Here is a 24,890-nt window from a genome sequence, read left to right on the forward strand (position 1 = left end):
TTAAATAAAAATGAAACATACCATTTTTTGTCTACTAAGTTGGGCAAAAGCCTTAAGATGTACAGTGGACAGCATATGCGAAAAGACAGTTTTATGAGCATTAGGAATAGAAACTGGAGAGCAGTCTGGCAATATCACCAAAATTTACATTTGGGCGCTCTTCAAAAGAGAACATAATTGGGACATTGTATACATGGTTTTCACCAGCACTGTCATTATGAAGCAATCTGAGTGTCCATCCATGGGGGGAGATGAGCTAAACCCAGGGCTGGCGCAGCCCTGCCCAGTGGAAAACCATCACATAGGCCTCCATTTAAACTGATGGATCGAGAAGTGCCCACAATGTGTTGATTAAAAACTGACAGGGTGGGCTTCCCTGGTGGCGCAGTGGTTGAGAGTCCGCCTGCCGATGCAGGGGACACAGGTTCATGCCCCGGTCCGGGAGGATCCCACATGCCACGGAGCGGCTGGGCTCGCGAGCCATGGCTGCTGAGCCTGTGCGTCCAGAGCCTGTGCTCCACAACTGGAGAGGCCACAACAGTGAGAGGCCTGCATACCACAAAAAAAAAAAAAAAAAAAAAAACTGACAGGGTACCATGAGTCCATTTAAATTAAAACTGCATTGCACACTGTACTGTATATACATTTTGATAGAGAGAGGTCTGAAGGATAGTTACTGAAATGTTGGCAGCGGTTCATTATTGGGGGCGGGGGTGTGAGGGAGCTGGAGCAGAAAATAAATCAACACTTAAAAAACAACCCTACTCTGACCTGAAGCTCAAGTATACTTCTGAGCCCCGCTCGCCAGCAGGAGGCATCAGGCAGTAGGCGACATCACTACCCAATAAGGAGCCGCACCCAGATCTGCCCGTGCCCGGAACCTGCAGGGATGGAGGTGTTCTTTTTGTTGGGTCCCTGGGCCCATAACGCCATCAGGCTACCTGCTGTTCCCTCCAAGACCACCCCAAGGGGACGAGAAGCACCTCCTGAGATGACCCAGCCTCTCTGTAACGGTGGCATCACTCTCCCGTGGGGCCGGCCCCTCCAAACCCAGGTACCTGTTTGTGAAGGTTGAGGCTGTCGATTTCAGAGAGGACCCAACCAACACTGCCATCTCCACCACAAACCAGAATCCGGAACGTATCAAACTTCTGGAATAAGCGTAGGCTGCAGAGAAAACAGAACGTCAATGAAATGAGGTCCATTTAAAGGACAGGTAGCCGACGGCCAGTCAGTCTGGGGCTGGGGGACACCCTCTGTGCTCACGGCCGACCCTGCGGCCTGTCCCGCGAAAAAGCCTCTCAGAGGCCGGAGCCCGGCTGTGCTCAGGCTCCGCCCACTGGGGGCCCGCCAGGCGCCTGAGAGCAAAGGCCGCAGGTGTCTTCAGGAGCCCCGGGCTGCAGGATCCTGCCCACGCTGTCCCTGTCCTCTGGGCCACTCCGCCCACCCAGGTGACGACACACCCCGCGCCCCTCGTGACTCCAGCTCCGTCTCCTTCCTGTGATCCTCTTGGCAGCCCTGCCCCTCGCTCACAGCGTTCCTCCCAGGACACCCAGCAGCCTTCTGTTCACTCCCCCTTCACTCCCCAGCCGCTTCCTGGGTGGCCTTATCCGCGTCTTGGCTTCAGGGACGACACAGATGCTGATGACCCTGAATGACCCTGACGATGATCCCTCGGCTCTCCTGAAGGACACCTGCCCTTGTCTACCAGAACGTGCCACTCGGTGTCGCACGGGCGCCTCCTCGACCGACGTTTCCTTCCTCAGAGAAAGGCAGAGCCAGCACCAACCCAATTACCGGGCAGCCCCGTTGTCCCCTCTCGCAACCCCTCCAGGAGCCTCCTACCTGCCTCCCGTCTCCTTCAAGATGCCTCCAATTCGTGCTACCAGCCTCATCTTCCCAAAACCAGTGTCGTCAGGTGTCCGGCTTTGGAAGGGGCCGGTTGCTTCCAGGAGAGGTTCAAACCTCTCAGCGGCCCCCACGGCCCTCCCTGGCCAGGAGCTGCTACCATGTGTCTGCACCTCTGCACACAGCCCACCCTCTGCCTAGAGGGCTCCCTGCCTCCCTCCCCATAACCACGAACTCTCCTCAAATGCTAGCTCGGCGGGGAAACTGAGACCCCCATCTGACTCGTAAGCCCCTTCTCCTGGTTCCCAAAGAACCTGCACACCACACTGCCAACAAGACAGATCGCCTGCCTTGGGCCTGGACTGTCCGTCCGCACCCGTCCCCGGCAGGCAGGGCGCCCCCTTGGCCGGGCTTTGCATCCAGCACAGACCGAGCGGGCGGAAGGCCTCAGACAACAAATAGGACCAGGTGACAGGGAACTCCGGACGTAACAGAGGGGCGAGGCTGCACCTGACCTTCAGGCTGGGAGAGAAGCAGCCACACGTGTCCTTTAAGAACACTGACCTCCCTCAGGCCTCCCGCTCTCTGGAGAAGAGGGGACACGTCAAGGCCAGGAATCAGGAAAATGAAGCAGTATCTCTAAGTTTTCTTAGGAACAGTGTGAAAGCAAGGCTGCTTCCCAGAAACGGGACCTGTCTAAGCCAAGCGCACCGCACCTCTGCGGGTCTGCACCTGAATCGTCCTGTCTCGTCCTTAACACCTACTACTGGCTGTGGTGCTTGCATGCTTCTCCAAATGAACACATGCTCATTCCGCCGTCCTACTGTGCAGCCCGCCCTGCCCAACACCCCTTCGTGGCATTCCTCCAACATCCCTGGCACCTCGGGGAGCAGCGGCCTGCACCTGTCTGGTGCATCCCCGCAGGGCACCTCCAGGGAAGGGGGTGCTGTCACCAAGGAAACAGGCTAGAGAGCTGCCGCCGGTGACCATTCTCCAACAGCAGGTCTCTCCAACCAGACCCAGGCTCAGGTCACAGGAGCACCCAGCTCCAAAACCAACACCCTCCAGGGAACCTCCCAGGAGCACACCCCACCCCCACCCCCACCCCAGAGAGCAGGCTCTGCGGGCACTGTCCGCTGCAAACATCCTACACCACCTCCCACACGCGCCACGAGGCTCGCAGAGCTCCCACCTGGAGCCGGTGCTTCCAAACGGGGAAGGAGTTGGTTCAAATGCCAGAATTTACAAAAGCAAACGTTTTCCACAAACCTCTGGATCGTATAAAACTAGAAAGCGCACATCAGGTCTCTTACTTTGCCAGATACACGGGGCCTTGCACATCTGCATGTCATGGCACCTGCAACTTAAGTAAACTCAAGTGCCCTCTAAAATGAAAAATCTCCCTTTTGGCCTCACTGGAGAAAAGCTTCCTACTCGATACTAAGCAGCCGTTCAAAAAAATGAGGCAGATCTGTAACTACTGACATCAGAACACATCCACACTGCTGTCGGCTGACACCCATAAAAAGCACACCGCACAAGGGCAGGTAACCTAGGCCCCCACCTGGTTTCAAAGTCTGTGTGTGCACACGACTGAAACACACACTGGAATGTTGGAAGGACACACAACTCTATGAAACATTCAGAGTGGACACCTCTGCCAGTGGAATTTGGGAAGGGTAACTTTTATTTCCTATTTTAAATTTTCTGTATCTTTGAATCTTTAAATAAGCACGCATTTTCTTCAAACGCTTTTTAAACTCCAAGAAAGATATATTTTACAAGCTTCCTACCCAAGGTGTGGTCCTCCATTCATGAGGTCAAAGACCTGGGCAGGGTTCAGCAGCTGCTTAAATCTTCTGAGGAACTTCACACCCTGGTTGTCCCCACTTTTTGAATTGACGAAGACCAACAATGGACTCGTGCAGGATGGAGGACACGTGGCCTTCCAGAAGCCTGGGTGTGAGGATGGAAAAGGACACAAGAAAATCTGAAAGCCACGAAAGACAGGGCGCCCTCAACCGTGTACCAAGTAGACACCCCCCGTGGGACCTACAACTTACACATACACACCCAGGAAACCAGCAAGACATTAATCCACGTTTCCACAACACCATCCCCCGTGTAGAGGGAAGTGAGTCCTCATCTGGTCTGACCTCACCTTTGCAGGACTCTAAGTGTCAGACACTGCTCTCAATCTAGCAGAGGTGACTTCCTGAGACACGTGCCCCGGTTCCCAAGTTCCCACCAACACTTGTTAATATGCATCATCGTGTACCATCTGGACAAGCGAGCGCAGAGGCGGAAGAGCGTGTAATATCAGCTACTAGACGAGCCTAGTTGACGGACAGCCCACGTCAAAGACGGAGAAGCATCTTAGACTCGGTTTCTACTCAACAGCCAATGGACCCACCTTCAAGTAAGGTCCTGGCCTTGAGTCCAAGGTGCCCAGAAGCCCAGCTGTCAGGACACTGTTCATCACCTCCTCTCCTCTCCCCACAGTGGCTGGGCCTGACCTCTTCCCGACCGCATCTCAAAATCACTGACATAACCAATTCCAGAGCGGGGGAGGGGAGAAGGCCTGGAGAAGGAAGCACGAGGAAATGGCTGAGACGGGAGAGCGTGTGGTACCCACCATCAGAATCGATGCTGTTGAGAGCGGTGGGCGGGATGACCGACACTTTGCACAGGCCCAGCGGGCACTTGGTCAGTAAGGATTCTTTACACGCCGTGTGCACCTGGAACACGGACCCGCTCGTCACAGGGGGCGCCGGCATCCCTCCCACACCCCAGAGCTCTCCCCAGCCCTGCCGCTGCAGGAGCTATGCTCTCGGACCCGGCCGGCCTGTGCCCATCTGGCATTTGCCCAGCAGCTGTGCTCGCTCACCATGGCCTTGCACCAGAGGCAGCGCCAGTCCTGAAGACGCAGCACGCTGCCACAGGTCTTGTCACACACTGTGCACTTGGCGCTCACGGGCAGGTTCCCCTCCAGCCACTGGTGAGGCATGGCGATCTGCAAGCCACACAGAGACATGCACCGGGGGCGTCCTCACAGCCTCCACGCAGGCCAAGGGGACCCTCAGGCAAAAATGCTCCAAAATGAATTCCACGAGGGGGTGGGGCAGGGTCTGCAGAGCCCTGTCCAGCCCACTGCTCCCTGCCGGCATCCACAACTCACAGGGACTGGCCAGAGCTCAGGGCCTCCAGACACCAGCGTAACCAACCAAGGGAAACCCTGCCCTCACTGTCCTCAAGAAAGAAACTTGAGCACAGGCGGGAGGTGGTGGGCGTGCCTCTCGCCCCGGTGCTAGGAGGGCCGTGCAGGGTCCCCGGGCATACCCCGTCCTCGTCCTCGATGATGTCCTTCCCGATGGAGGCCAGCGTGGTCCACTTGCAGTTACTGGTCGCACGCACAGCACAGCGTTTGTGGGCCTTAAACTTACACACTGTGAGAGAATGAACACGTTAACCCTCGGAGCTGCGGCCATGGTCTGGGGTGGACTGCCCTGCTCTCCTGGGAAAGTTGGGAACCAACATATATGGTTAGTTTACTCATAAACGAAACCACCAGGATGCGTGCAGAGACTGCTCACGGGGAGACCAGGCATCCAGCCTGGCCAGGGGGCGGCAGGCTTTCTGTGAAGGGCCGGAGACAAAGCAGCTCAGGCTCCACGGGCCAACCATTCGGCTCTGTCCCCGCAGCACAAGGGCCGCCGTGGCCACACTTCACATACGGACACTGAAATTTAAGTTTCACGGGATTTTCTGCGTCACAAAACAGTTGCCTTCTTTTGATATTTTTCAACCTTTTAAAATTGTAAAAACCATTCTTAAGCTCACAGGCTGTACGACATCAGGCGGCAGGTGGGAACTGGGCCCGGGGCCACGGTCCACCTCTCTCTGCTCCTGCCCAAGCCCAGGGCTCTATCCTCTAGATCTGGAGGACCATTTACCCAGAGAGGGGCTGAGAGAGACTTTAACTCCTTTTTCCCTGTGTCCTCTAGGTTTCCTCTTTGTGTCTCATTACTACCAATTCCCTTCTTTTTACTTTGTTCCGTTACTACAAATAACAATTTATCAAAGACTCCTGAGCAGGCACAGTAAACAAGGGTGGAGTCATACAAGCCACTCTACTCCTGACTGACCTGAGGGGACTGTGCTTGGATTCCTAAGGCTCTGTCATGTCAAACCTCAGGCCACTTTTCCCAGCGGGAAACTCATCGTTCGTACCTTCACAGGACAGTCCGTGGGACGTGACCCCAGACAGAGCCTCTCGGCACACATTGCAGTAGGTGGGCCTCGCGTGGGAGCAGGCGTACCAGTTGTGCATCCCTGAGAAGTGGTCCATGCTGTACTGGGTAGGCTGCAAACAAAGAACAAAGATGGCAAAGATGAGGCAACCCTCTGACCTCCCTAAACACAGTAACTTGGACGAGATTCAATAAGAAATCAGACAGGGTCACTGCCCGATGGCCCAAAGATGAGCAACAAGCCTTAAGTTTGCAAGGAGCACGCTGAGAAAGTGAGCTCCAGACCATAACGGCCCAGCATGGGGGACATTCATATGGCAGAATACAAGGGGGAGGGTGACAAAAAGGGAGGGCTTCCTCCCCTAACCTCAAAGTGCTCCCTGCTCTGGACCGTCTTCAGCGCTGCGATCCAGTCTTCCATCTCTTTTCTGTTATCTGCACATAGGATGAGTTTCCTACATGGAGTGATGACCTAGAGAAAGAAACAAGAAACATGCAACATGTCCATGAGCAGAAGACAAATGCTAGCAACTATGAAAACTTTTTAAAAACCTACCTTCACTATATACTTTCTTTTTTCATGAAAAAGTACTGTTTCATTCAGGTATTCAATTGAACAGAACATAAAGATGGTTATCATGGGTCATTAAAAGGCAAGAACAATCTCAAACCAAAAAGACAATCAAATTTAGATTACAGATTCACCAAAATCAACTCAAGTGGACATTTACCAACTATCTACTACTGAGACACGGTAATCAGCCATAGGCAATTTTATTTATTCGTTTATTTATTTATTGCTGCGTTGGCTCGTCACTGCTGCATGTGGGCTTTCTCTAGTTGCAGCAAGCAGGGGCTACTCTTCCTTGCAGTGCACGGGCTTCTCATTGCGGTGGTTTCTCTTTGTTGTGGAGCACGGGTTCAAGGCGCACGGGCTTCAGTAGTTGTGGTGCATGGGCTCAGTAGTTGTGGCTCGCGGGCTCTAGAGAGCAGGCTCAGTAGTTGGGGCACATGGGCTTAGTTGCTCTGCAGCACGTGGGATCTTCCCGGACCAGGGCTCGAACCCGTGTCCCCTGCATTGGCAGGCGGATTCTTAACCACTGCACCGCCAGGAAAGTACCAGCAATTTTTTTTAAAGGAAAAGAAAACACAGTTTCCATTGCACCAAAGAGCTCACAAGCTGACACGTAGCACTTGAACAGTTTAGGGAAGTCTGATCCACAGTTACTGTAGGAATTTCCTGTGCATTTCAAGCCTATCATACATAAATGTTCTTTTAAAAAAACCTTTTACTGTATGACAACAGAACAACAACCAGCTACTACAGTCAGGCCTGAACAATTTAACTAGAAATGAGGTCATGAATCTGGTAATAATCAACAAATGAAAATTATACCTACAACATATAGAGATTTTATAAATCAATAGAAAAAAAGGCTATGAACTTGCATTTCACAAAAGAAATACAAAATGGCTAATAAAGGAATGAAAAGATGCTTAATCACTCTCATCACTGGGGAGCACAAATGAAAACAGCAAACTATTTTTCACCTATCAGATTGGCACAGTTCTTAGAGACAATAATCCAGTGTTGGAAAAGGTGTGAGAGAAGAGAGTTCTCTTCAAGTACTCATAGGAGGGAAACAGAGTATAAACCTTTTAGAGAAAAATTTGACAATGTCTATCAAAATTTTTTTAAGTCAAAACCTTTTACCTAATTATTTTTATAATGCTGTAAAATAGCTACATGGTCCCAAAGTCAAACTGACAAAATAAGGCATTGATTTTATGTGTCCCTCATCCTAGTTCCCTCCCTTCCCGAAAGGCAGCTTGAAAACTAAATACAAGTATGGTTTATCCTCCCATTTGTAAGATACATGCAAATACATGTATATATTCATATTCTCTCTTTTCAAAACAGTAGCATACCACAGACCCTTCTGTCCACTCTCTGCTTTTTTAATTTAATCACAGTTGGCCCTTGAACAGCACAGGTTTGAACTACAAGGGTCCACTTACACGCAGGTTTTTTCCAACAGCAAATATTCCATGACACATGGTTGGCTAAATCCACAGATGTGAACCATGGCTAGGGAAGAACCGCGGCAAAGGAGGGCCGATTATAAATTATACCTGGATTTCCAACTGCGCGGAGGGTCAGGGTCCCTGACCTCTGCGCTGTTCAAGGGTCAGCTGCACACATCCTGGCCATCACTCCTTAGCAAAAGACCGCGATTCCTTATTCTTCCAACAGCTGCCTGGTGCTCCACTGCATAGAAGCACCAGAGTCTGTTCAACCAGTCCCTGTTCACGGAAGGTCTATGTTACTGAAAATCCTTTGCTATTTCGAACAGCAGCACAATGAACAGCCTTTACGTGGATCTTTTCATTTTTTTACTGGGGTATTTCTGGAATAAATTCCTAGAAGTAGAACTGCCCTGACAAAGAATAAATGCATACGTAATTTTGCTGCTATCGCCAAATTTCCCTCCAGTGGGTTTGTACCATTTCGCATTCCCACCAGCAGTGTTAGGAAAATGTCTGCTTCCTCATGGATTCACCTATAAAATACGTTATTTAACTTTTAGATGTTTGCCCATTTTAGAGCTTTAATTTATATAGAAAGATCCAATTTAGGAATACCCAACTTAAGTTATTAGATGATCATGTTTCTGGCTCAGAAAATTTAGAAATAGTATTTTATAGATTATCTCTTCCGTGATTTCCATAAACTACCTACAAAGCTTAATCACAGAAGGGGGTAAATAGAACTGGGTCACAAATGCACGGTGCTGTTCATTCTTCCACAACCGGGGTAACCACGATAATTCCACGTAGGGACCAGGCTGGGTGTAAAAGAGGTAAGCCTAGGAGAGGGTGCAGGGAGACAGAAAGACAGAACACAGAGGCCTGGAGCAGCCGCACCCTCCTGGGGTCAGGTGGTGGGAGCTGCTCTTTCACTCCTGGAGAGCACGGCAGGCGGTTGTACCCCACCCTCCCAGCAGACGCAGGCCAAGTGTCTGCTCTGGACATGGGCTCCCAAGGCCATGACAGGCAAGGTTCCTACTCACACAGAACTTGCACTGAGGAGAGACAGACAAACCACAAAACAATTTCAGACACTGACAGGAAGCGGGTCATGTGCAAGGGGGCTGGTGGGTGCTCTGGACCAGGTGGTCACGGAAGGCCATGGCAGCCTGGCAACCGCCAATGGCCTGGGGTTGGTGCATAAGGAATTTTCATCAGCATCTGTAAGTCTACAAGATCTCAGCAAACACTTCTTTATAATTCACTCCAGGGTGAGTTTTCATACTTGAACATTTTTATGAGCATAATAAATACAGTTACAGAAAGATAGTACATTTATTTTGCATAACTCAGGGATTTATTAGGAGTTACTATGATATCTACAGAAGAGAACAATGAGATTTTTTTATGCCCATCCTATTTTAGGTCTTGACCAACAGATGAATGTCCAAGAACCTGGTTTTCAGCCTTCTTTGTTTAAACTCTTGCGCCTGTTTGAAGATACCTCAGACAGAATCCCACCTGGCCACTGACTGTTTGGGAAACGTTTCCCTTCTGGAAAAGGAGAGGTGTTAGAAGTCACCTGCCAGGGTTGTCACGGGACTGAACGGGGCCAAATGTGCACAGGACCCAGCAGGGGGCCCAACACACCCCTGGTCTGAAGCCCTGTGAGATGTGTAACGTGGAGCAGCTGCCTGTGCCTCCACTTGCTCACCTGAAAACCGGCACTATTAATGGTGCTGTCACATCCTAGCGGTGCTGTGAAGTGTGGGGCAGGGACCACGGAAGGTGCTGAGAACAGCGCCTCGTACGTAAACACCCCACCGCCATTACTCTTGGTGCTACTTCAGGCTCTAGGTCCTGACCTTAGGGTATTTTCTCTTTGATGGAACTAAAAGATGGCTTTTCATGTGGGCAAATCTCCCTGAGACCATTCTGGTGCCAAGAGTCCACCTCCCGATCATGAGAATCATCACAGAGGACACCCATCAAATAAAAATCAACCTCTGCTTCTCTCCGACCACGCCCTGCCACCTTGAGACAGAAGCCGTATTTCTTAGTTGCCCACAAGACGGCTCATCACTCCACTCCCTTGGAGGCTCCGCCTCCCTTTGGTCGCCTGCAAGCTCCTCAAGAGTCCTCCAGCCCTGGGGAAGCTTCATGGGAGAGATGAGGCTGGGAGGGTCTCCTCAGGAGGAAGGGAGAGGGGAGGCTGTTTCTGAGAGAGAAGCCTTGGACAGGACTGCCTACTGAATGAACCCCTTGGTTCTGGAGACACAGCGGGCAGGACAGGACCCAGGAGAGAAGCAGGTGTTGGATGAGTCCGAGGCAGGAAGAAGGCAGGATTCAGGGGAGATGCCCTAAGGAATAATAAGAGTGTCCCTTTGTTTGGGCTGCAGCCAATACTGTAACTCCTAGAAACCAAGGAATGGTGCGAAAAAGCTAGAACTATCTCCAAATCCTAGCCTTCACACAGAAAAGACTTTAGAGACTAAAAGATACTCTAAATTTTTCAAGCAAATTTATATGGTAAGAAACAGTTCACACAACTCAATGAACTTAGAAGGTAAATGCAAATTAAAAGTAGGGTAATAACGTGAACTTAGAACAAATCAGTGACAGCACAGAGATTCAGCGGGCTAGGTCCATGACTGGAATAAGCAGACGTGGTATTAAGAGACGGAGCAGAGGAATACGATGGGGCGAGAAGACAGCCAGCCACGTGGAAACCCACAAACTCAAGAGTGAAAGCACACCACACACCCTGAAGTCAGAACATGAATGAAACAGAAAGGGTATCCCAGAGGAAGAGCAGAGAAAACAGTGGAAGTATTTCTCACATAATCCTCTGAGGAGGCCAGAAGCACAATAAACAGATCTGAATTCTTAGACACTTGCTGGAATTCTCCTGAGGTAGAAAAACTTAAAAGTCAGTAAGAAGAGAAGCAGACCAACTAACAGGAAAACGGACAAAAGACTTCAACGGTTATCTCACAACACTTATTTCACAAGTCACCAATAAGGGACATGAAAAGGTGCCCAACTTGATTAGTCATCTGGGAAGCAGAAATTAAAACCCCCCATGTGGTACACCTTTCATGGTGGCTGAGCTAAAAAAAGCGCTCAGTGTCAAAAGACAGTATGGAGTGCTGGCGACGATGCAGAGCAACCAGAACTCTCATGCGGTTCTGGTGGGAATGCAAGTTGGTATAGTCACCCTGTGGCTCAGCAATTCCACCCATCGGCCCAACAGAAATACAAACATATCTCCTTCTCGTCGAGACACAGACAAGGACTTCATGGCATCACTACTCTTAAGAGGCCCGTACTAGACACAACCCAAATGCCCTGCATGGGTAAAGTGGATAAATAACCTATAATGTATTAGTACAATGGAATACTGCAGAGCAATGAGAATGAACCACCTATTGCTACATGTAATAATGTGATGAGTTTTACAATGCTGAAAGAAGCCAGACACAAAAATATATATATACTATTCATATAAGTTCATTATGCACGTACAAAGTTAAAAAAAAAAAAAAAAAGTAGGGCTTCCCTGGTGGCGCAGTGGTTGAGAGCCCGCCTGCCGATGCAGGGGACACGGGTTCGTGTCCCAGCCCGGGAAGATCCCACATGCCGCAGAGCAACTAAGCCCGTGCGCCACAACTACTGAGCCTGCGCTCTAGAGTCCACGAGCCACAACTACTGAGGCCGTGCGCCACAACTACTGAGGCCGTGAGTCACAACTACTGAAGCCCACGCACCCTAGAGCCTGCGCACCGCAACCACTGAGCCCAGGTGTCGCAACTACTGAAGCCCGCGCACTTTAGGGCCCACGTGCCACAACTACTGAGCCTGCGTGCTGCTACTGAAGCCCGCGCGCCTAGAGCCCACGCTCCACAACAAGAGAAGCCACCGCGATGCGAAGCCTGCGCACTGCAACGAAGAGCAGCCCCCGCCCGCCGCAGCTAGAGGAAGCTGCGCGTGGCAACGAAGACCCAACACAGCACCCCGCACCAAAAAAAAAAAAAAAAAAAAAAAGACAAACGGCATAGCTACCCAGACCCTTGGATAAAGTCTGTTTAGAAAACTAAATGCACAAGAGAGGCAAAAGAAGACAGAAGTGTATACACGAACATGAGAGACTGGCAGAGCTATATTAAAATAGTGGACAGATCTTAAACACAGGGAAAGTGGTCAGCCTTACTCATAAGATAAATGCAACTTAAAATTACAAGATACCTATTTTTTACCTACACAAGTTTGATAACCTGCTCTGTTGAGTCTCATACATCAAAGTGTAAATAAATAAACTCCTACAGAGAACATCTGGTGAAATCTAGCAAACTTTAAAATATACATCTTTGTCATAGCAATAGTGCTTCTACAAATATGCCTTCAGGAGCACTGACATGGAGTGTATACGAGGTAATTCATGAAAGTTCACTGTAAAGACAAAAGGAACAACTGAAATACTGATCAAGGTATGACTGGTAGGATGCTGGCGACATAAATCATGGCACCTTCATATATCGGCAGCCTACACAGCCTTAAACAGACTGAAGCTACTTACTCTTCATGCCCTTACAGGGATCAGCCTCTAAGATACATTGTTAAGTGCTCAAAACAAACTGCAGGAATAGTCTGGGTGTACAGGAAAAAGTAACTTAGTCACCTCTGGGAGGGGGCTTCTGAGGGGCTGGGAAACTTACTTTATACCTTTCATCCTTTTGAGCTCTTTACCTTGTGCATGTATTCATTATAATTATTTTAAAAATAAAGTCTTAAGTTTATAATATATGCTAAAAACAAAACAAAGAACTTTTTAAGTTCTATATTTTTTCCTTATTAATTTTTGTTCCCATCCTTTCATAGAAATGATCTTCCTGGAAATATGAGAAAATGCTAGATACTCTAAATGAATCTAAGACACCCAAGTCAGACAAGTATCTTCCAATGTCCTGGGAAGAATTAGCCGGGGAGGTTACTAAACCCCGGGCAGTGATCTTTGAGAAATCAAGGAGAAAAAGGAGACATGCTGGAAACACACAGATATGATGTCTCAATGGAGAAGGTGGACGCTTGAGTTACACACACAGGAGCGGACAGGACAGGGAAGCAACCAAGAAGATGTCAGCAGCAGCTCCCCTTGGCCGGGCGCTTGGCAATGCTGGGAAATCTGCTAGGTGTTGACAGGTGTCTGCTTGTCCCAGCTTCCCCACCACGTGATGCAGGAGGTTATCAGGAGAGGAAACTGAGGCCTGCCGAGTGACTTGCCCCAAGTCCCACAAGTAATGAAGCAGGGGGCCAGGACCCTGGGCAGCGGGTCCCCACCTGGATTCCAGGCAAGACTGCCATGTGAGCGATGCCAGGAATGGAGGGGCTGAATGCAGGGAAGGAACCGGCAGTCGCCAAGAGCTCTCCTAGGCTCACTCGGAGCAGGCAACGTCTGGTGCGTTGCATTTCCTTTTTGACAGGAATACTGGCCTGGAGGATCAGTGCAAGGATGACACGGACATCTCACTGAGTCACCCGACCGCTGCCCCTCCCACTCCAACCAGGTTTCCCAAGAGTTCAAAATAGAGGGTGGAGAAATACGATCTGGGGGACGATGACAAGGGCGATCCATGATTCACCAGCAAAGTCCCGTCCAGCAATTCCTCACCACGGATTTGGATGTGCCTCTCATTTGTAAATGAGACCTTAAATGACAAAAAGATGGAGCTCCTGCAAACTTTGTCACGCTGGGACTACAGGCCAAGCCAAACCACCTTAGCAGTAATAAATGTGAGGCCCTGAGCCTGGGATGGGCCGAAGGCCACAACAAGCAGGGCAAGCAGGCAGGGCAGACATGCAGCCTTGGGTCATCAGATTTCACAGATCCAAAAATAATAAGAGTAACCAGCAGACTTCTGATTCCGGTTAGACATACTTTTCCTTATTCCTCTGGCTAAGTACAGCTAAAACCCTGGACTTAGATATAAAAAAATATGCAAAGCCTCTGAAGGGTGGAGAGAAGAGGGCCTGAGGAATGACAAGGCACTGAGTTCTCTCGGGTCTCTGTTTGCCCCTGACATCCTAAACATGGAGCTGAAGAAGCCCAGCCAGAAACACCAAGGAGTACAGAAAGAATTTAAAAGCTCACCAAAAGCCTGCCCTCTCCGGCCATGGCTCCAGGAAAGGGGAGCCTAACAAGGCAGAATCAACAGTGGGAGAGCAGCCAATAACCACTCTACTCCAGCCAAACGGAAACTGCGGCCCCCACGCCCACCACGAAGGCAGCAATAAGGCTCCAGCATCGGCCACGTGTTGCCCAGAGAACACCAGGTAGGGACTTTCACCCCTGCCAGCCACATCCCCACAGTGTCAGAGGGTATACAGAGGCAAATTCAACATCAACAGCCATTCAGGAAATGCTGATTAAAATCACAATATGACTATACACCTACGAGAATGGCTGAAAGAAAAAAGTGACACCACCAAATGAAGATGTCCAGAAACTGGCGCATACTGGGGGGAATGTACAGCCGCTCTGAAAAACAGTTCGGCAGTTTCTTTAAAAACCAAACATGAAACTACAAGACAACCCTGGGATTACAACTCTTGGGCATTTCTCCCAAGAAATGAAGACCTATGTTCACACAAAAAACCTGTCCATGAACGTTTATAGCAGCTTTATTGATAAGCACCAAAACCTGGAAACAACCCAGATGTCCTTCAGTGGTAAATGATTAAACTCACAGTGGCACACCCATTCCATGAAACACCACTCTGTATAAAAAGAAACTATCATACACACAGTAACCTGCAGGGATCTCCAAAGAGATCTGCTGGGTGAAAAAGCCAATCCCGAAAGGTTACATACTACCTGATCCCATTTACAGAACATTCTTGAGATAACAAAATTACAGACATACAGAACAGATTGATGGTTGCCCGGGGATAAGAACGGGAGTGGGTGTGGCTATAAAAGGACAAGCAGGGGATCCTTGTGGGGTGGAAACCTGGATCCTAACAGCACCGATATCAACTTCCTGGCTGTGATATTTTACTTTAGTTTTGCAAGATGTTACCAACGGACGGAACTGGGTAGAGGACACAACGGATCTCTGTATTATTTCAATTCCATGTGAATCTACAATGATCTCGAACTAAAAGGTTTAATTAAAAATAAGTAACCACAATCAACGTTTTCTAATAACTAATATGTTTAAATTAAACGTTAAGCATTCAGAACAACGCTGTATTTCTTAAGAACAGGGGCACGTGTGGTCTCACTCAGCACTGATTAAAAGTATAATCTTACCTTGCTAAAGTCCTTTATTTGTAGGTGGCACAAACTCATGCAATTCACATCTGATTTGCCAAGGAAATATGCGGACACACCCTGGGTACATAATCTCAAAGAAAACGAAATTGGGTCCTCCCCACGTGACATGAGGGTCACAGTGCTCGCTGTTTTCCGGCTGTGACACTTGGGCTGGTAGTCACACCTGCACAAGACAGAGCACCGGAAATGGCAGGACTCGCTTCTGTACACAACAGTGCTTGAGAAATCAGTGAAGCCACACCTTATGTCAGCTGTGAACCTCAGTCCTGCCTGCAAACAGCTCTGTACTTCTGGGGTGGGCCGGCCCCAACGCCCGCAGACAGCAGGTACTCTCCGGGAGCAACCAGAAACACCCTCAAGACAAGCTGCCCCGCCGCTCCAGACCCACAGATCCCACTGCCCACCGGACAGGCCCACGCACACACCAAAACAAGTCCTCCCACCAACTGCCTGCCACCCCCGGAGGCCTCAACCTCACCTCCTCTCCCACGCTCAACCCTCATCTGGAGGTTCCAAATTCTTCCTTTCTTCTCAGAAATAAAATCAGTCACTCTTCCGTTCCAACAAACAGACAAGATCCCTGTTCCCCTGGAGCTTACATTCAAATTCAGACAGGAAATAAATACTATAATAAAGAAGTAAATTATATAGCACAGAGAGTAGTACTGGTGATAAAGTCTATGGGGAGAGGAGAGAGACCAGAAGAAGGAGGTCAGGAGACTGAGGTAGGCCTCACTGGAAAAGACTGGAAGGGTGTGGAAGAGAAGAGCCTGAAGCAGGAGCGCGGCCAGTGGCTGGAGCGAGTGAGCCGGGGAGAGAGGTCGCTGGGGAGAGAGGCCGGGCAGCCTGGAGAAGCGACAGGGCCCAGAGTGCCCTGGGGGCACCTGTAAGAGCTCTGGCTTTTAGCCCCAGTGAAATGGGGGCCGTGGAGCTTTTGAGCAGAAGGCTGACATCTGACTTGGGTTTAAAAAGCATCGTTCTGGTTGCATTATTGAAAACTGGGCGTAGCAGGTAGGGCAGAAGTCGGGAAACCTTGTGGGAGCGTGCTCAGCAATCCCATCAAGAGATGAAGGGGAGGGGAGAGCGGGACTCTGACGCCTCCTGAAGACAAGGGGTTTCCTGACAGAATGTACAGACAGGAGCCACAAAGACCCCTGGAACAGCGGGGGAGAGGCCGCCACCCTGGGAGGGGAAGGCTCTGAGCCGGCTCGGCAGCTGGGAGCCGGGGTCGGGGGTGGGGGGCAGCAGTGCAATTCTGGACGTGCTGGGCTTGGGGTGTCTATCCAGACGCTGGGCATGGCCAAGATTTTATCTCGTTCATGAGACTTCATCACCTTGCCATCAGCCTGGCTACATTATAAAAGGAAATAACATCACTCACAAGTTACCACTGTTGGCGGGTCGCTTAAAAAATTTAAAGTTTTGCAGAGCAGTTTGACAATATCTCATCAAGCTAAAGACGTGCACACCTGGCAATTCTACCCTTAGAAGCACACTCTAAAGAAACTCGTGCTGTGTGCCCAGGAAGACTAGTATAAGACTGTTCCCGGCAGCGCTGTCTGCAAGGCTGAAATCGGGGAAAACAAGTCGACAGTGGGACACGTCATACACTGGACCCCAATGTAAGCCACGAAAACAACCCTGGAGCATCGTGAGCCTCAACTCACTGTACCTGCGAAAAGTTCTGAGGCTCATGTCCCACTCCCTGGAAATTCTGATTTAATTCTAGAAATCAGGAATCTGTCATTTTAAACCTTGAACCACTTAACTAAAGATGAATGTATGCACATGGATAAAATTCAGAAACGCAATACTGGGTGAGAAAAAAGCAAGCTGCAGGAGATGTGTAGTGTGACACCATTTATTAGAAGTTTTTAAACTGATTAAACAATACTATGTATTGTTTATACCTACATATATGAGTAGAGAAAGTATAAAAAAGGACGCAAACAAATGATAAACCGCAAACTCAGAATGGGGGTGACCTCAGGGGAGGGAGGGCAGGAAGGGAACGGGATAAGAAAGGGAATATAAAGGACTCCAAGTACATCCATAATGTTTCTTTCTCGGGCTGGGAAGTGTACACAGTTGTTCACTATGTTACTTTTTGAATGCCTGAAATATTTAATAATTTTTTAAAATGTTAAATGTTTTGGCACAAAAATATGCTAAAATATCCAAGCTAGGGCTAGAGACATACACTATGTTTTGTACTTATAGTTTATAGTATTTACACACACACATACAGAGTACGTACAATTTACTGTACTTATGGTTTACAGTATAAATTTATAGTTTGCCTTGTGGTTATAGCTTAGCCCCACAGAAGGGAATTGTGTCAGCCTGCAGACAGATTCTGCTGGTAAAACCGGGGAATCTCCAGCAGCCTGAACTTGGCGATCATGCGTTCATTCACTCACCACACAGAACGCCCCCCTCCGGGCACTCGCGTGGCAGTCACACTCCCCGCCCACCTCTGCTGGCTGCCATGCACTTCATAGCAGACACAACTGTTCCTAATTTGCCTCTCAAATTTCTTATCTCAAAGTAGATTTCTGAATCCTAAAAGAGCTGGCTGAGTGTGTGAAAATGAAGTTGATGCTTTATGAAGGGAGAAAGGGGGAGGCGCGCTGGCTGGACGGCTCAGAACGAAGCTTTTAGAGACCAAAAAAAAACCTTCTCTCCCAACACACCCCCTGGTCAACCACTGGGGTGGCAGCTACCAGAAGCTAACATCAAACCCCAGAAAATTCCTTTTTGAGGATTCTCAAAGCACACAGAGACACACATCCTGCTGCTCAAAGGCCAAGCGAGCTCAGTAAGCCCAGTGATAGAATGAGAGGTGTGGAGAGAGGACAGTACAGCACAGCAGTTACAACAGACTGAGCCATCAGAGGGACATTGGGACAGATGCCTTGTCCCTCTAGTCCTCAGCTTCTTAACCTCAGGGTCACGGCCCCGGTGAATGAGAGAGGCCGTTATTGCTGTTCGTGCCTGGAGCTGTCACCTGCTGTCCTCCAGCAGGAAGGCGCTGGTCCGAAGGCCAGCACAGCTCAGGGCATGTGAGGCAACGATGAGAGCAAAAGGCTGGCTCCCCAGCTGCTCCCACAGAGAGACGGCAGTCACAGCAGACACCTGGGTACAAGAGACACCCAGCAGCCCATGGGGGCATCTGGTCAACACGTGCCTGAAGCGCCATCTGACGCCACTGGGCAAAAATCACCCGCATCTACGGGCAGACTACTTGAGGCTCCGTGGTACTTGGGGATCTGGGTGAAACTTCTCCTGTGACAAAGCTCAGACAACAGGAATTCATCACCGAGAAGCTTATCCGACCTGCAGGCTTTCTACTCGGCCAGGTGGTGACCAAAGAGCATTTCTAGCATGTGGGTGAAGTCACACCACCAAGCCTATGGCTTTAAAAATCCCAGCCTTCTGCTTCCAAGAAACAGAAGACATAAATCAGCCCTCTAGAGGTACTTAAAATAACCTACAATTCACTCCACTTACTTCATTCTAAATCCTTATAATTTTAACTTCTTCCCCACGCAGCTTCCCACAGCCTCATCACCCACCATCACCTGGAACTCTTACCTTCCACTCTTCCCTCTTTCAGAACGTTTTCCAACTGCTCAAAATGGATCAGAATTGAAGCGGCCCAGCAAAAACAAAACTCAAGTTTTAAAGCCGATGGGCAAGAACCTGTGGGTCACCAAAGTAGACCAGAGACGCAGAGAAGCCCATCAGCACGGCGCAGTTTAGCCACCGACCCAAAGAGGAGCAAAGGGGCCGTGTCCACACAGGGTTAGGAACCTGGAAATACTCGGCTAAATATAGCTCCCCGGTCCACGGGGCTTGGAAAGGTGGCCAAGAATAAGCATCTGGCACGCTCAGTCATTTCTGTCACTTCCTGTTACTCACGTCCTGCCGTTCCGATGCTGCCCGAAACACTGAGTTCGCCATACACAATCCCCACCTGGAAGCCCCGATATACAAACTATTCACGACAGCTGGGATGTGCGTAGACAAGGGACTTCCTCACACGGTATCATACGAAACACAAAAATAGACACCACCACGCAAACAAGCTCCTGGAGGGCCCTGTGGGAAAGCAGCCCAGGATGCTGGTCCAGACACCAAGGCTCCCCGCCCCGCATCTGCCCTCCAGAGAGGAACCAGGCCTCGACTGCTGATGGGACACCCTCCTCTCTGAAGCTGCACCTCACCTCCAGTCACAGGGCAGCTTTGGGGGCAAAGAGGGGTCCCCACCACCACTGCTACTTGACCTACCCGGGGGCCCAAGGCATTCAGTCAAAGCCAAGCACCCTCTTCCCTGCCCACCTGCCAGCCCTCCTGAGGACACTGGCCACAGGGACTGCAGGACGCCCAGGCAGGGAGCAAAGCCAACTGGGCCACAGGTCAAACTCACATGTAACTTACCAGAAGACAGATTTTTCAAAAGGAACAAAAAGTAAGATGAAGCAAAAAGTAAAAGTTATACCTACAACTGAAATGGGATGACAGTATTTCAAGTTACTCATCGATTCAACATTTCAACGGTGCTTCATTAGCTTTGAAATGTGTTCAACGTGAGGGAAACCTTGGAGATGAGAGGCGGCCCTGAGCAGGGTGGCAGGGTGGGGGGCACCCTGGGGGGAGGGGTACCATGGCCCACGAAGGGCACCCAGGTATGGGGGTGGTGCCCCAGAGGCGGGAAACAGGAGACGGCGAGCAGAAGGCAAAATACAAACAAACAAAATCTAACACGCCTCCAATAGCAAAACGCTAAAAACAGCCTAGATCTCCAAAAACTGGGGAGTGGTGAAATACATAAATAATGACGTTTCATACGGTGGGATACCATTTAGCCAATTTTAAAAAGGGCGACGACAGTGCACATTTATGTACAGAGATGTTCATAAGATAATAAATTTTAAAAGCAGGCTACAAATTAGTATGCATAATTGGTCCGATTTTTTGTAAAAACTGAAGTGTATGTACTGATATTCACAGGAAAATGCCTAAATCTATGTCTATATCAAGGTCTCTGAACCCCAGCACTACTGACCCTCTGGGCCCAATAATTCTTTGTTGCAGGGACTGTCCCCCACAGCACTGGAGGATGCTGAACAGCATCCTTGAACACGCCAGTAGCATGCCCTCACCCTCACCTAGGTGTCACACGCCACAACGTCTCCAACTGCCAAATGTCCTTCTGTGGGCGAACCTCACCTCCCCACTCCTTAGTCCCGCCCATGTTTGAGAACCACAGGGCTCTACAACAGTGTTTGCATCTATGATCTCAGTGATAAGACTACTGAGTGTTTATTGTTCATTTTGGTTATGTGTGCTTAATTATTTATAAGGAATGGGCTATTTGTATAAAAAACCGAATAAAAGAACAATCTGAGCACTGGTAAAACATTACAGGTGTTTTTGCTATAATGTAAAATTTGAGTTGCTGAAAATCCTCACATTCTACAAAAGTGCACAATAAAAATTTTAAGCCTCGTGGGAAAGGATGAGCTGGAGCAGACCACTCAAAACCTAGGCAATGCTGTAGCCAAGCGTTAACAGAACGAGAATCTTAATAAAAACACTAGTACTGTACAAACTTTAAAGTACATAAGGAAATACTACAGTAAATATAGAACTTTACTTTTGAAAAAAATGAAGGAGCTTCATGGATGGAAGCTGCTGCAGCTGAGTTACAGACCAGAGACAGGCAAAGCGCACAGAGACCAAGACTCAATAAGCAAGTTGCAGGCAGAGCCTGCAGGCCTCGAGGGCAGGTCTGTGCTCCTCCCTGGCTGGCCGCTGGGTCAGTACACTTTTTGTTACGGAAACACACCACAGCAGAAAGGACTTTAACTGCATCTCCCTCTTGGTTACTGCACAAAAGGAACGATTAGCTCAAACACCTAGAATTATTATTATCCCAGTGATAACGAACTCTAAACCAAAGTACCCTGGCAGTGGGTCCTGAAGGGATGTGAGGATGGAGGGAGTGGAATGGGAGTGCCTTGGCAATCTAATCTAGAGGCCACCAGGCTGTCACAATTTATCTGTTTTCCTCTGGGATTATTTGACGATAAATCTGCATATACCCAGGTGTATCCACAGTAACCGTACAGTTAGCAACTATCAAGGGGAGGGGAGGGGAGGGGAGGGGAGGGGAGGAGACGCATAGCAACCTCTATAGTCCAAGGTCTGCCTGCCATGCACTTTTCTGATCACTGAAGGTCAAGCTGATTAGGCAGTCAGACTTCCAAGAGCAAAGTGGCCTGAGGTAAGAACACCTGCATCTGCTGACTCGCCAGGTGTCCGTCCCTGGGACAAAGTCTTGTGCACATCTTTACTGATGAGCTGATCTCAGGCTGTTTGTTAAGTAAACCACAGACTAGCTACCAGGCAGCATGCCATGCCGCCAGAAACAAACAAAACACCGAAGGAAAAAACAAGGTTTACAAAGAATTTATTAAAGGGCATGTTTATATTACACTTCTGTGTTTAAAATATATATATTTCAAGGAAGGGACACACATAGGCTGGAAAACTGGAAGTTGACACCTCAGGTTTTTTTCTTTTCCTTCTGGTTTTCTGTATCTTCCAAAATGTCTACAGTAAGGGGTATTTTTAAATTATCTATGTTTCTTTTTTCCTACAAAATCAACATCTGGGACAAAAACTACTAGTTGCCTACACAACTAGCATTTTCCCTTCTTCCTCACGAACTGACCTTGCTGTTCCTGATGGCCCCTAGCTCGGCCTAGCTCACAGAGCACGTTCCACCGCCCCTGACCTAGGGACACAAAAGAGGTACACAAGCTGACGTGCTGGGGCTGGTGGGGGACCTCCCAGGAAAGCTCTTTGAGAGGATGACACAGTGGCAGCCTCTGCCCGCCCGCTCCTTGCGGCCCCTGCTCCTGGCATTTGGCCCCCGGGAGGGGCCCTGAGACCCTGCCGACTGTGGGGCTCCAGACTGGCTAAGCCTGCTGGGCCCTAGTCTTTTCAAGGAGAAAAAAACAAACCTCTGCCGTATTTAAACCACTGTCACCTGGGTTTTCTGTTAAATACCCCAGACCTAAACTGAATTAAGACTACCATCTCTATCATCACACAGAGAAGAAAACCATGGCACAGAGACTGAGCCTTCTTCACGCTCCAGGTAAAGAACTTGATTTACTTCGTTACATGAGAACTGAAAACTGTCCACTCAAATGGCAGCAGCACCAAGGGAGCCTGATTTAACAGAGTAACAGTAAGGCTGAAATAATGACACCACAAATCAAATCTGACGACTTCCATCAGGGCTGGGCAAACTTTGGCCTGCCACCTGTTCTTGAAATAAAGTTTTATTAGAACACAGCCACACCTGTTCATTTACGTACTGTCTCTGGCTGCTGCAGACAGCCACAAAGACCCAACAGCCGCCAAGGCCTGAAATGCCTGGCCCTTTAGAGAACTTTGCTGCTGACCTCTGATATACGTCATTCCATACATCTTAGGAGGAACATAAAGAGAATTTGCTATATATAAGAGAGATAAATAACAAGGACCTACTGTATAGCACAGGGGACTATATTCAATATCCCGTAACAACCTACAATGGAAAAGAATCTGAAAAAGAATGGATATATGTCAATATGTATAACTGAATCACTTTGCTGTACACCTGAAACTAACACAACACTGTAAATCAACTACACTTCAATTCAAAACTGTTTAAAAAAAAAACAAAAGAATTTGATGTGAAGGTGTTAAATGCAATTTGCTGCATAAAAGATGGAATTTGCACCTTGTCCCTTTTCTGACTCTGGTTCCTCGAAGGAGGGGGTCTCTGCTCTGTTCCCAGAGGAATCCCTGAGTGCCTGGCAGATAGTACGCACTCAATAAATAATGACGGAATGGAACACTTGCCCTTAACATGAAGGGTCACCTCTGAAAACTGTGTTTATATGCTCACACTTACTAAGCAATGTAGGATGAAAAACCTTACAAAGTGAAAACTACCACAACAATATATACTTCTGCAAATCTCCCCTAACACCCCCTCCCCCATTTTATCTGGACTATTTCAATGCAGTTTACCCAGTGGGTTGAGGATTCCCAGGTTCTCTGACCTTACTGTGACTCACTCTGGGAGATAAAAGGTCTGGGAAAATGACCACATCTCACGCTGAGGTCACACTGCTACATACGTGAGGATGCTCTCAAGTTTTGCTCCCAGCAAAGGACTAGGCCAGCAGGAGAAGAAACCGAGGTGTGGGTCCTTTCAGCCCCTCCCCAGTCCCCTTGGGTGGGGACCCTGGCAGTGAGATGGCCTCACCACCACCACCCCCAGGCAATGAAAGGGGTGGTAACTCCTCCTCTCAGAACTGATTCTAAGGAAAATGTCTTCAGACATGTTACCACTGCATTAAAAAAGTAAACACCACAACGTGAAGGTTTCCAATTTGATGGTATGAAGCAAAGCTGGAGGAGGAGACGAGGTGAGGACGGCTGGACCTGAGCTGCTTCGCGCACAACTCACAGCCATCACGTGGTCCTGCTTGGGTTCAGCCGGAAGGTGAGGTCACAGACTTGCACAAGTGCCCGTGACGGGACAACCATCTGTTCTAACCCCATGTCACACACTAGGCGACGGATGCCCAGAGAGGGAAGGTAGCTCCCCAAGGCCACACAGCTTGTAGGAGGCAGAGCCAGGACCAGAAGAAGATGGCCAACACGTGTCCAGGGCACATCGTGGCCTGTGGAGCTCCCTCCTGGAGGGATGAAGTGCCCACCGACCTTGGGGCTCAGGGGAGCTGTGCCGGCTGGCACGTGGATGCGGCACTCTAACTAACACGGCAGGCCGTGTCCTTCAAATCTAGACCCAGGATGGAGACAGGACCCTGAGAAGCACAGCCCTTGTTCTCAGCTCCCAGTTCTGCCAAGGGAGCCCCGGTTCCCACACCCAACCTCTGTAGCTGCACTGTAGGCGCACAAAGACCCAGACCCTAAGATGCAAAGGGGGGCGTGAGCACTAGACCCCCTTCCAGTGCCAGGACCTGAATGGAGTACACAGCCACAGCGCTCATGTCCTCTCAGAGATGCCCAGTCCAGACCACGTGCTCTCTCTCACTCCCTGACTAATGTACTCAGTCCAGGGCTGTCACTAGTAAGCAGCCCAGGACAGGGCATCTCAGACCCATCCCAGCCGGGCAGGTAGGTCACAGGCAAGGTGACTTTCAGGATAATCCCCCCTCACCTACAACCACTCCCCCTCAACTTTAGACAGTTTACCCCTTTCCTCTGACCAAGCTTCCTATATTCCTCTGGTATTTCAAGTATATTTCAAAAATGAAAAGAAGTAATTCCAACCACAGGATTTAACATTTAAAAAAAAAAAAAAAACCCAAGACAGAAAAAGGTTGAAGATATTTCTTCCC

The 24,890-nt window shown here is 49.2% G+C and overlaps 1 protein-coding gene across 16 annotated transcripts in view; it reads right to left on the bottom strand.

Moving 5' to 3' along the window:
- The window catches only part of DGKD (diacylglycerol kinase delta), a 111,790-nt gene that overhangs the window by 31,584 nt on the left and 55,316 nt on the right, over positions 1-24,890 (bottom strand). For 14 of the 16 annotated variants that reach the window (XR_003435149.1, XM_027118078.1, XM_027118013.1 and 11 more), the window contains 7 exons: positions 6,466-6,570; positions 6,079-6,211; positions 5,188-5,294; positions 4,736-4,861; positions 4,484-4,586; positions 3,642-3,804; positions 1,059-1,167 (listed from right to left, as the gene is read on the bottom strand). Coding sequence is in view for 15 of the 16 variants with exons in the window: in XM_027118078.1 (XP_026973879.1) it covers positions 1,059-1,167; positions 3,642-3,804; positions 4,484-4,586; positions 4,736-4,861; positions 5,188-5,294; positions 6,079-6,211; positions 6,466-6,570 (846 nt within the window). In the remaining variant the exon portion in view is untranslated. Of the gene's footprint in view, positions 1-1,058; positions 1,168-3,641; positions 3,805-4,483; positions 4,587-4,735; positions 4,862-5,187; positions 5,295-6,078; positions 6,212-6,465; positions 6,571-15,435; positions 15,517-19,053; positions 19,155-24,890 lie in introns of those variants that run through there. The other 2 variants (XM_027118068.1, XM_027118031.1) reach the window with 2 other exon arrangements.

The sequence above is a fragment of the Aethalodelphis obliquidens genome, unplaced genomic scaffold, assembly GCF_003676395.1.
Source record: "Aethalodelphis obliquidens isolate GAN/ISIS:26980383/991018 unplaced genomic scaffold, ASM367639v1 scaffold2, whole genome shotgun sequence".
Taxonomy (NCBI): Eukaryota; Metazoa; Chordata; class Mammalia; order Artiodactyla; family Delphinidae; genus Aethalodelphis; species Aethalodelphis obliquidens.